At 30.8% G+C, this 12,978-nt stretch overlaps 1 protein-coding gene across 1 annotated transcript in view; it reads left to right on the top strand.

The window, feature by feature from the left end:
* The window catches only part of LOC148285629 (uncharacterized), a 61,332-nt gene that overhangs the window by 43,128 nt on the left and 5,226 nt on the right, over nt 1–12,978 (top strand). The window contains exons 2-5 of the mRNA XM_088242666.1: nt 7,624–7,928; nt 9,575–9,741; nt 10,627–10,819; nt 11,719–11,852. Coding sequence (XP_088098792.1) covers nt 7,880–7,928; nt 9,575–9,741; nt 10,627–10,819; nt 11,719–11,852 — 543 coding nt within the window. The 5' untranslated portion in view covers nt 7,624–7,879. The remainder of the gene's footprint in view (nt 1–7,623; nt 7,929–9,574; nt 9,742–10,626; nt 10,820–11,718; nt 11,853–12,978) is intronic.

Here is a 12,978-nt window from a genome sequence, read left to right as displayed (position 1 = left end):
TTTAAATGAATATCAAAAAATCAAATAAAATTAAATGAATTGAGATGAAATAATTTTTTTAAAAAACATATAAATTAATTTAAAAAATATAAATGTAATTTTTAAAAATGTATGTAAATAAATATATAAATAGCCGTGAAAAACTGTCCTAAATATAATTTATATTTAACCAACGATCCCCTGCCGACAGAAAATGAAAGCTTTCATCGTTATGTCAGTAGAAATGGGGATAATTCCATTTACACACTCCCACTTATCTGCTTATTTCTTTTTGACGGCGCACGGCCTTCCCGAAATAATTACATTACATTATATACACATAAAAGGGAGTATGGCGAAAGCTAGTTTACTGAGAAATTGAATTTCATCGTATGAAAATAATATGAATATTAATGTAAAAGCTTCATGAGATTACTGTAATGTTGAAATTTCTACATAAATATACATATGTGTATATACGATCTGAGTAGATCTGTAATAATAAAACCAGAAAAGCAAATGTTGTTTATTTGACGGTGGCGGTAAATATTATTTTGATTAACATAATATTTAAGGAATATGTACCGAGTATATCCAGAAAATTAGTTCCGTTTGTATTTCTTGTCATTCTAGCGCTGCGATCCTGTTTGCTCACGTCTGGTACTTACCCCGACCTATTTAGGAGTTGACGCTATTATGAGTTAGCTGAGTGATGTATACGCTTCGTGGTACTTGCTCAATTATTTTTTTTTAATCCCTTCACTTGTGAGATAAGATCTGTTGGTGGAAAAACGAATTTCCACGCGGATGCGGGGCGAGTTATTGTATGGGCGAAGCCCTAGGGCTTCTACGGTATTATTTAGCGGAGTGGACTGTATTTGAATTTAAATGAAATATGTAAAAATTCTCGATATGTAGTATGCAGTGTCAATCGGTCACAACCCCAACAAATGAGATGGATTGGGAATGGATGCTATTAACCTGATTCGTTCTTGATGGAATTGTTGTGGTCCGACTTGTCAATTGCGAGGGGCCCCAACACTAGGACAGGCCCCCAATCTGGAGCTGAACACTGGTGGTTGGTGGAAACAAAGTCTATGATGCGGCACACGTTCAATAAAATAAACGCGTGATTCATTACACGAGGTCTTATTGTGGTGGATGATCAAAGGATACTACAGTGGGAAATGAACAGTGGTTGTGTGTAAAAAAGATGTTGAAGTTGTGACAAAAGACATTGTCAACAATGCATACCCATATATTTCGCAACCATCTGTAATTCGTTTTTTTGATGAGAGAAACATTAAACCAGTCCACATTCATCAACAAATTTGTAAGGTATACGGAGAATATGTGATAAGTTACACAATGGTAAGGAGATAGGTGAGACAGTTCAATGAAAGTCGTGTTAGTACGCCCGACCTCGAACGAAGTGATCTTTGACGAACCAAAACCCGTATTCTGTCCGGCGTAAAACGACGTTTACCTGTACTGAATATTGGCAAAGTTTTTTGAAATTAATTCGAGAAGATATGATATACATGCATGCGAGATTGTCATGCAAAATAATTTATTTCTTAAGTAATGAAAAGTTTAATTATAACTTGACAATTCAGTTTATTTTTAATATTGAAGTTTTTCGCACGGGGTGTGGTTGAATTTTTCTGAATTCCTTATATGATTTTTAATTCACGGAATAATACGAAGCCCTTCGACCCGTCTGTCTAGACAAGTCATGAGTTTTATTATTAAACACAACATTGAATTCTCGAATATTTTAAAATTCAATATTAAACTCATCCAAGAATGGCAAGAATTCCAACTCGTATTTGAAATTCGCATGTATTTTCCAATTTTGGAAAAATATATTAAGTACGGTACTTGATGGTAAAACTGTACCCATAAAAGATCCAATTTTAAAAAAATTGAATTCTGAAATTTTTGATGGTTTTTGTTGTACAAGTAGTAATAAAATTACCATTTTTTTTTAAATTCAAAAATGTTAGGAATCTTAAGAAAAAAACAGTACCATGTACGAGTGCACTCGTAGAATGCTTTTTTCGTATATTAAAAAGATATATTTTATATTTTTTTTTATCTAAATAGTTTCATAAACATTACCAAATTGAGACGTTTTTTTAACACTGAAATTGCAATTCTCCCCATGTTGTCACACACAGATGAATACACGGCAACTGTATTGTAACGTGTACATGCATGCATTGAGACTAGAAATAACTTTTAACTGTGCGATTATTGTCACAAGACAACTAAACATGAGAAAAAGAATACTATTTTTTTATAGTTCCAGTTTGGAACTATCATTAAGAATCTCCGTAAACTAATATATGGTTAAAGTTTTTTTTATTTAAAGCACTAACTTTGTGGTTATTCATTATGATAATCCAATAATTTAATTCCCTTTAAAAATTCCACATTCATAAACATGGGTTCATTATCATAATTAATGTTCCACTAGTTGAAAATTTGGAAAAAAAAATTAATACAAGAAAACAGATTGCTTATAATATATCCATCTATATGTATAAAAATGAATCGCCGTGTTGTGACTCGTAAATACTCGATAATGTCTCGACAGATTAACGTGCGGTTTTTTCGCAAAATTTTCTAATTTACGTCTTCAAGTTTACAAATAATAATATCTTTTATATATTGGGCGGTTAAATAATGACTAAATTCACTTTCGGCAAGAGTTGAGTGCATAATTTTAGAAGGCTAAAGGAAAAACGCGGTCTGACTTTTATTCATTTACACGTAATACATCGTAAAATCTGTTCAGAATTAGCGTTGAGCGTGAGTTGAGTGTCATACTTTTAGAGGCTCACATATATTGCGGTCAGACTGTCTTTCATTAACACGAATTCCCGTATTTTCTCTAATAATTGAGGCATTTGAGCAGTGCTTTTTGCAAAATTTCCATTTGAGCACAACGAGGCTTTTTAGCCAATCACATGAGGACATAAAACGAAAAACCAACCCTTATTGCGAATATTTAAATAGCTCAAAAAAGTCCAAAATAAATAACGTGTGTAATTAATTACGAAAAAAATGTTTGTTCAACCAGCTAATAGCAGGCAAGCCAACGTTTGGGCAAGACAACGTCTGTCGGGTCCGCTAATCTTAATATATAAAAGGCAATGTTCGAATGGTTGTCCTCGATGGACTGAATAACTGAATATTTTGTTTTCTGAATAAAAAAAATAACTACTGGACCGATTAACGTGTCATTTTTAGATAAATGTACATATTTACCGCGAAAAGGTTTATAGCTCCTTAAATATTTTTTTTTTTTAAAAAGCAAGGAGCGTAAATGTTTTTACTATCCATCACTAGGATTGCATTTGCCGAGAATGCGGATACGAAAAAAATGGATGAAGCTATTTTTTTGTTGGCTGTTTTTTGTTAAATAAAAGCATTATGTAGTAAAGTTTTATTAGTCTTTTTTATAATGTTTTATATTAAGAGGAAACGCGGTCTGATTTTTCTCCGTACAAACGTTTTCACGTATTTTCTATCTGGATTATAGCACAAGAGCAATGGTTATTCACACAGTATAGATACTTACCGTTAACGTGTCTCTATTGTTTTGTTTTTTGAAAAAATGTTTATTATGGGAACTAGAACCACCCAAAAACCAGTAACAAAGCACAGTTTTTTCTGCTGTCTTTGGTTTACAAATACCCATAACTATTTTTTAAAATAACAAAACGAGTTAATTAAAAATAAAATATTCTGATACTCTGGCAAAGTAAAAATAAAATCGGTTCAGTATTTACCTAAATAAAGCGGAAAACGGGGCAACGAAACGTCGATTTTGTCTATTCTAACAAAAGGTCTTACATGCAGTTGTCTTTTTCGCACAGTTTTGGGGAGGCATCTACAAGACAGTGACATGAAAATCATGTTCGAATACCTATTTATAAAAATTATTAAGAATGTATGTTTGCCATTTTTTGTATGGAAAAAATTCGCTTATAAATAAATAAATAATAATACGAAAATTTTGTTCTTCCAATTTATGTAAACCAAAACACATAAATAATAATGTTTACTTACATATCCAATTTGGACTAATTACAATAGTTGAAATCAAACTTTCGATTGGGTTCAGTATCTACCAATAGCAAAGCATTGCCGGGTTCAGTTCGTAATGTATATAATTTGAACTTAATTGATTAAATATTATAAAGATAATCAAAACGCATACTGATAAATAAATATTTATATTCTACTCCCACAATAAATAAAGTTAGCCCACCTAAACAATAGAGGCTGGTTTCTTTTTATCAATGTCAATTTTTCAAAACAATTATTTTTTTCCATATCGTCAAATATTAAACCTTTATTCCTCACAACTAATAATATAGAAAGATTGTTAAAAATTCACAAAGATAAAGTCTCTATGGATAATAAATCTGGTATATACTAATTAAATTGTTATAATTGCGATGTAATCTACATTGGAAAAACTAAAAGAAACTTTTAAATAATAGTAAAAGAACACTTAAGGTGCCTAAATTATAGTATTTTTTCTGAATTTGCAAACCATCTGAAATAGTCAAAAGTTTTTGGAATTGAAACTAAAATTAGACCACTTGGAAATTAAAAAGGCGTTTCATATTAAGACAAAAAATGATATAAATAATATTTTCTTAAGTCCACTCCTGTTTTGTTTTAAAGACGTTTCCATCATGACAAAATAACTTGACTTGTTAGTTCCACAATGTTTCAGTGTAATATTTAGTAATCACTGTTAAAATTTTATAATGTTTGTTTTAAAGATACATTGATAAAAAATCTTGTGTATCTTTAAAACCAGTGAGTAGAAAAAAAAATAATTGGCTAAAAACAAAGTTGTTGTATATTTATTGTATTATAATGAATAATCTTAAAGTTAGTGCTTCAAATATTCATTTTATTTTAAACTAAACTTGTAAAATGTTCTGTTGAAATATAAAATTATACAAGCCTGCTGTATATTTATTTTACATAAAATTTAATAAAACATTGGAAACACAGTTTCTTTTGATATTTTAAATATTAATTATTTTTATACAGTAATATATTTATATCAAGAAGTGGTCTGCGAAGCGCAGGGGTCAGCCAGAGGACAAAACTCTTAGATAAAAGGGTTGCGACTTTAGACTAAAATAAAATAGTGAATTTAAAGTTTAGTTATTACAAACAAACTGATTGAACTGTTATACGAATTACATGAATATTTTTTCAGATTAAAATTTGAATCTCGAAGTTTAATTAGATTTTGAAACGTGAAAAAAATATTTAAACAAGAAAGTTTTATTCGTTCAGTATTAAATAAGTTAAATTTAAATGGTTTAGAGTAAGTCCAATTGTTATATATATATAAATTTGTTGCAGCAGAAAGAAAAAACTATTTTGAGAAATGGAAGTCTGGGCATTTACATACCTTTTGTCCTATCATTTGGCTGGTTTAAGTAGCCACTTTACACGCGGTGTAACATTCACCATTTTACCTATGTTTAAACATCCATTTTCCTCAATTCTTCCATTTGTTGACTTTTGTGAAGTAAAAGAGCAGAAACGTTTATCATGTGGATAAGATTTTGAATTAAACTTGACAGGGGCGGACAAAATGAAATATTGTTTCAAGAACTTTTCTTATTTTTTATATGGAAGTTGCATTAATATGTACCTTGTTTATGATAAACAAGGTTTATGTTTCAAAAATTTTCTGCAATTATATTACTTGAATTTGATATAAAACTGTCGCGAACAGGAAGGATTTGCGAAAGTGGGCCAATCAGGAATTCCCGATTCAACAATGTTTAATGTTTTTATATATATATATTCTTTTTCTATTGATTTCAATGATACTATTATTTTGTTTTTTTTTAATACTACTATATTTGACTATTATTTTGTTGGTTTTAATAACACCATTATTTTGTATATTTGATTATGAGTGAATCTAAATTTGTATAATTTAAATTTTAAAAATTATTTCTTATTATTTTTTTTTGCATTGTATTCTTTGGAATTTTATTTTTTATCATTTCTACCTTTTTTTAGAAGATCGTTATTCTATTGCATCACACGTCATTATAATTTAATCTAATTAATTTTACCATGTATTTTTATTGTAAATCAAATGGCTTGACACGAGCATAGCCTAAAAAGCCTTAATAAGTTAATTAATATTTAAACTAGTGTAATTTTGAATGAATAAATAAATAACGTCAAAGTGTTTGCAGACAAGCTGGTTTTCTTCCCTAGGAAGTTATTTAAATATTAATTTGTTGCAATAGAAAGGGAAACCATATTTGAGAAGGAATGAATCTCAACCACATGATAAAGGTTTCCGCTCTTTTACTTCACAAAAGTCAACAGATAGAGGAGTTGAGGAATTGTGGACGTGGAAAATTAAACAAAGGTAGTATGGCACACAGTGTGTCAAGTGGCTACATAAACCAGCCAATGCCAGGTAAAGGCCCTGTAAATGCCTAGACTTCCATATTCCCTTCTCATTTTTTTCCCACTCTGCTGCAACCAGTTTACAAATGGTTGAAGACACAATAAACTATATATTTTTTAATTTATTAAAACAGAGAACGAATCTCTAACCTACAGAAAGAAGCTCGCGACATCACCACAGGACTACAATTGGACTCTTGTAATATTATATTTATACGTTTGATGTTTGTTTTGACTTTAATAGGTATAAAATACTTCATTGATTAACGCACTACAACAGAGATACAGAACATTTAAGAAATAGAAATATGGAAGCCTAGGTGTTTACAGGCTTATGATCTGCCATTAGCTGTTTTAAGTAGCCTCTTTACAAAATATGTAAAAAAAAATTTTTTCAATTATTCCATCTGTTGATTTTTGTGAAGCTGCAAAAACATTTATTAATGCGGGTAAGGTCCATCTGATTAAATTTATTTACTAGGCAGCATTCGATTTAAAAAAATACTTTTTTACTTACTTATACTTTTTCTTGGACCAGTTGGTTTGAAGAAGAATATTTATCATTATTATTAAAAAAATAACAAAAATAAATATAACAGATCATAAAAATATAAAATTATTGTTTTCATTTTGTAGTTACCTACCGTATTGCATGGGACTCGTCGCACATTATTTATTCAGTGTGTATCAGTTAAATTTTAAAAATAAAATGCTTTTTTTTCCGATTACGGTTTTGAAATTTTACATATTTAAAAAAAAACAACGATTTATAACATTTCTTGATTTAAATTTTAACAAAAAAGTTTCAAACTTTTTACCAAGCTCTTTCTTGTACCATTTTTAATATAATTACAAGTTTTAAAGAATTATTTTTTTTTACTTACGCACCCACACACACGCACCCTCTCCTTCATTCATTCCCATACGCACATGTACCCTCTCCCTCATTCATTCACGCATACACACATTCACATACACATGAATACAAACGTCACACATATACAATTACGTAAACTATTTTCTTATGTATTAGATTAACAGTGGATTTTTTAATTGGCACTAGTATTGTTAATATTTTTCTACTTATTTCGTTTATGTAATAGCTGTAAAAATCAAAAATTAAATCAAATAAAATAAAAATAAAATAATATGATAAAATTTTATTTTCAGATTTAGATGTGGCCAATTGGAGCTATGAAAAGCAGTTTTATGCTAACAGTGATTTCAAATTTAATATAAAATACAGCATCAAAACCAAGTGAACATTTGAAACCGTATTTTGTGAAGTATAAAAACATTAACAAAAATTATGCTAAAGTTATTTACGATCAAATAACGAAATTGTGATTGTAAAAAGTGTTGTGAAAATAAGTAAAATAAAACAATGTGACAAACTAAACCATGAACTAACGAAGGAAAAATAAACATGTCGCTGGCGAAATTGCTGTCAATATTAACAACTTTTGTGGTCTATAGTAAGTATTCATAAATGATGAACAAATATATTTCAATGTATTTTTGATTGAATCGGCAAAAACATTGTGGAATAACGTAATTACATTCTTTTATTTCAGGAAAAGAGATTTTTCTCAATCCTGGGTATATTGTGCTGTAATTCAAAACTAGAATTAGGCCTCCTCAACTGTTGTATTGATAAAAAACGATAAATGGAATATGAGGGTATCAGAAGCAGACTAAGAAAACTCCGTTGAAGTAGTTACTGAGATATTTGCGAAAAAATAAAAAAAAACAGATTTCTAATTATGCTTCACCAACTCAATGGAGAATGCTAAGTTTGCGGTGTCAAGTACTAGTATAATTGAAATCAGTTTTTGCAAAATGAAGAGATGGTTTTAAATTACGCTATTATTTAGATAGGTAGGTTTTTATGTATGGTTTATTTTGGCATTAATAACTAATTTTTCGATTTCTAAGTTTGCTTCAAATACCCTCATATCTATATAAAATATTGGCATTTTAACACATTTGGCCTATAATCAAGGGCCCCAAAACGCCAACTGTGAAATTGTATGTAGTGAAATTTTTAGTGTTAGATTATGCTGAAATGATTGTGATACGTGTTAATTAGCAGTAATAACAGTAATAATCCAGTATGACTGGATTATCCTCAGTGGAAGGGATTGGAGTAGGAAACTCCTTGATGATTTTCCGAATGTTTGAGTTTACTGTTTACTATATTGATGTGCCATATATATGTTTTTTGAATTATTTTTTATGTTTCTGATCCAATATTTGTAGTGATATACTCGTGTGTCTGTGTCAACTAATTGATCGTCCCACCTTAACACAGGACTTTTAGTCCCATGGAGTTGGGACTTATATCTCAAATAATGTGCAAGAAACTAATGTATGTAAATAAATAAATAAAGTAAAACTGACAAATTAAAATGAATTTATTATTAACTGAAATATTACTCAGCTACAACAATTATTTTTAATTTTAACAAAATGTGGATAATTTTGGAAATGAATTTAGCCACGCACAAAATGGATGCTTTTGCGAAATTATTTGATGTCTAGAACGATGTTTTCATGTCAAACACGTGAGCAACCAGCGGTGATCAAAAAATGTCTGCCGGCTTTCGTTTGGCCAAAACTGGTCGCGTGTTGAATGTGTTAGTGTGGACAGCCTGGCGTTGTTAAACTCCGCTTGGTGTGTCTAGAAATGCCAAGTTGTCCATAATCTATTATATTTCTTAAATTTTTATGATTTTTTATGTAAAACAAATCTCATGTAATTGAATGAAAAAAAAACTGATGTTTTGAATTTGAATTTCGAATGGGATTCAGACTTTTATTGCCTGATCGAACGAGTTAAAGATTCTTGGACTCAGGTAATTTAACGCCCCTGTGACAATATTGTTTTAAGTATTGTTAACATTGTTGTTGAATAAAACAAAACACTATTAAATTTTTAGCCGTTGAAACGCACTCTAGGTTTTTATTGGTAATTGTGCCACGTGTCGTTCGTACTCTTTTCCGACAATCAGCCCGATGGTTGACCCACAGTAAACTAACTGTGCTTCGACCACCTTTTCAAAAACATTTTCAATACCCGTTAAAACATTTACAAATATTAAATTGATTTAAAATTACCCAGATGGCGCATCAGCTCTGCAGATCTTCGTAATAAACGTGCCTGCCGTAGCGGATACGAGACATCCCACCCGTCTATTTTGCTCGTACGACACCGCGCCTCTCGCCTTCTTCTCCGTCAAGTGGTACCTGGACGACCGCGAGTTCTTCAGATACATGCCCAATCACGAGGTAAGCTTAAACCGATTACAACCGAATAATTCGTATTCGGTTGCGATGGTAAATAATCGAATAATAATTTAATATGGTTATGATAGATGGTTATTCCAAACTTGTGGATGCAAGTATCACTATTTTTCAATGAAGAATTTCAGTTCTACGGGAAATCTGATATTAAAAACGTTTTTACACGTGGAAAAATTCAATCATTTAATTTTACGATGAGTTTCTTAAATATGTAAGAAAAAAATAATAAAAACGGTTTTAAAAAATGAACTGATTTGCAACGTCACCGGTTAATGTGACTATTATGAATTACATAGTTATGTTGTTGTGGCAGCCATGAGTGATAATGATTGCACCAGCGACATCTTTTGGGTTCCGTGGTAGCCATTTTTATTGCACTGGGTTTAACTTTTAAATATCAGAAGCAAAAACAAAAGAAAGCTGTTTGTCGTTCGTACAAACTAATCCAATTATGTCAGACGATGTCGTAGAATATCTGCAAGCTACCGGTTTGTACAAAAAACGTTAGTTCAGCCCACGTTTTCTCTGCTTCTTGTCAGTTATGTTTCATAGATCAGATGCGTGTTATCACTCTCCGACCAGAACTCGTGACGTCGCGGGCACAGGGGCAGGCGGTGTAGTTTCAAAGTTTCAGTGGGACTTTTCAAAATTATAATGCTTTAAAAGATTATGACGATAATAATAAGATATGTAAAAAAAAATTGCCATAGACAATAAATTTATATAATAAATTACAAAAAAGATATAAGGTTAAACTAGTTACGCGCAAAATCCAGATTAGAGTTTCAGACAACACGCATGTGCAAAGTATGATGTTGATTATGACAAAAGAGTATACACTTTTTATTTTGAATAATGCTTTTATTTTAGCCTAATTTCCTGGTATTTCCAATGCCGGACTTCGAGATTCAAGAGCCGGATCGGGATCAGTGCGACACGAAGAGATGCGGCATAAGTCTAACAGTAAAGTCCTTTAATGCATCAGGAACCTACTCCTGTGAGGTCTCCTCGGAGGCACCCACCTTCAGAACTGTCATTGAAGCCAGAAATATGACAGTAATGAGTAAGTGGAATGGTCTTCTCCGTACACAGTAATGTTTTGCGTGGAAGAAAGTTATTTAGAATCAATGATACAGAGACATTGAAAATTGTGTATGAAACTTTAAAAAAAGCAATATTTGTAATTTTTTTAATTCCTTACCACATACCGACTTTTCTACTTCTACCGGTTTTGAAACGAAACCGGCTCTTTGCCTAAGCATTAATTAAACTTTTTTATGAAATTCACATTTTATCTATATATATTTTAATATTTTGCCTAATTAACTTTTTTTGTTGACGTAGACACTTCCCTGGACATAGTGTGCTTTCACAAACTAACCATTTTAGCGTCTTTTCTCTACGCAATTGATGCCAGTTTTAATTTCAAAGTAAAATCTTAAAATTCTCTCTGCAGAATGTTACTCTCCTAATATTAGAAAAAAATTAAATTGTTTTTTTTTACAATAATTATTCAATGATTAGATATTTTTATTTCACGGTCACGGTAAACTCAAAGGTATGGTAACAAGTTTAGTGTCCACCGTGGCCGCGGGGGCGCAGCAAGAAGCCGCGTACCGCACCGCGCTGCGCCGTAAAACGCTCGCCACTATGGCCAAGCACTAAAACTCCAGGTTTTCAATGAAATCTATTTTTAAACATATGAACACATTAATCAATATATGTTTATCAAGTAAACATTCGATGTAATTAAATTACTTTTGTTACTTAAAACTACATAAAATTGGTGATCAATCATTTTAACCATTTTGCTCTTCTAATTTATTTATAATCTATTTTTCAATTGATCGCGTTTTTAGACTCTATGGAATTAAATGAAATAAGATCAGGGAATAATGTTTATCCGCATATTAGTTAAATCATTTATTTCATACACCTTTGTTGTTTTTTTTTTGTCTGCAGCTCTTCCAAAGGACAAACCCAGAATAGAGGGTGTTAAGTCCACATATGATATTGGTGAAGATCTAATTATAAAATGTACATCTTCGCCTTCAGTTCCACACGCCACGCTAACACTTCAAGTAAATGAATTGGAAGTAAGTACAAAATATATCACTTTAAAAGAACAGTGACACTAAAAAGAGAAATATTTAGTTATAGCAAATTAAGTTAAGATATTGTATATTAAAGCCATTACCGCGTATGATTCTAAGCAAAAACCTTTGGCTTTCATTGTCAATTGAAATTTAAAAGTAATACAAGTAATTTTATGTTAATTATGTATTATTTCATGGTGTCACTATTCTATTTTATATGCGATATATTATTTTAGGATAAGTATTCTCCCGGGTGGTTTTTTGTCGTCTACGCCAACAACCTCCTAACAAATATATAGGCCGTTTGATCTCTTAAGCTCACGATTACGAAATATAAACTCAGTTAGAAATAAATCTCTCGCAAGTATTTTTTTCCGCGTAGGTATCATTTAATAATTATGACCAATATAATTCCAAATAACTGTAAATAACTAACATCAAATATAGATAATCTTTCACGAGATCTTATCCTAACATGTGTATTTTTATTATTTAGAACATGGTAAAAACAAACTCTTCCCAATCAATATATTATGCTTCTTCTATCTTAATGTAAAGTTGTATGACGCTCAAAAAAATAACGGTAACAATCGAATTGTTGTTTTATCTTGATATAAAAAAATAATCAAATTAGCTAGTTATTATGTTATTCATAATTAGCAATTCACTGTAGACAAATATTAAATCGCAAGTATTTCCACGCAAAACGAACATTATGTGTGAAAGGGGGACAACCTAAATGATCATTTTAATGTCCCATTTCGATAATTTACCTAAGCCTAATTAAATCTCGTGTGGATGTGATGTCACACTAGTCGACATAGGACACAAGACTTGATATATCTCTTTTTTTTTTTTTTAATGATTAACTCGTATTTTTGTAATCATTAAATGGACATTTTCACACCGGATTTAGAAAGTAAAATTTATATAACTGTTCTGCTGGATGTTAAAACAAAAAATATTTATCCTTGCTACTAATGAATGTCCGCTAATTCAGCAACACATCTGTATAAGAGAGAGCAAGGAGATAGAACTCATAACAAAAAAGACAGAGACGCTGTTCTGTGGCGGGTGTTGTGTAAAATAGATTCAGTAGTTAGATAACAGTGATGGGGGATGCACG

This window comes from Micrasema longulum, unplaced genomic scaffold (genome assembly GCF_059751315.1).
Source record: "Micrasema longulum isolate JH-2025_06_02 unplaced genomic scaffold, ASM5975131v1 h1tg000019l, whole genome shotgun sequence".
Taxonomy (NCBI): Eukaryota; Metazoa; Arthropoda; class Insecta; order Trichoptera; family Brachycentridae; genus Micrasema; species Micrasema longulum.
The sequence above is the reverse complement of the archived record's forward strand: the minus strand, read 5'-3'. Positions and strand labels throughout refer to the sequence as shown.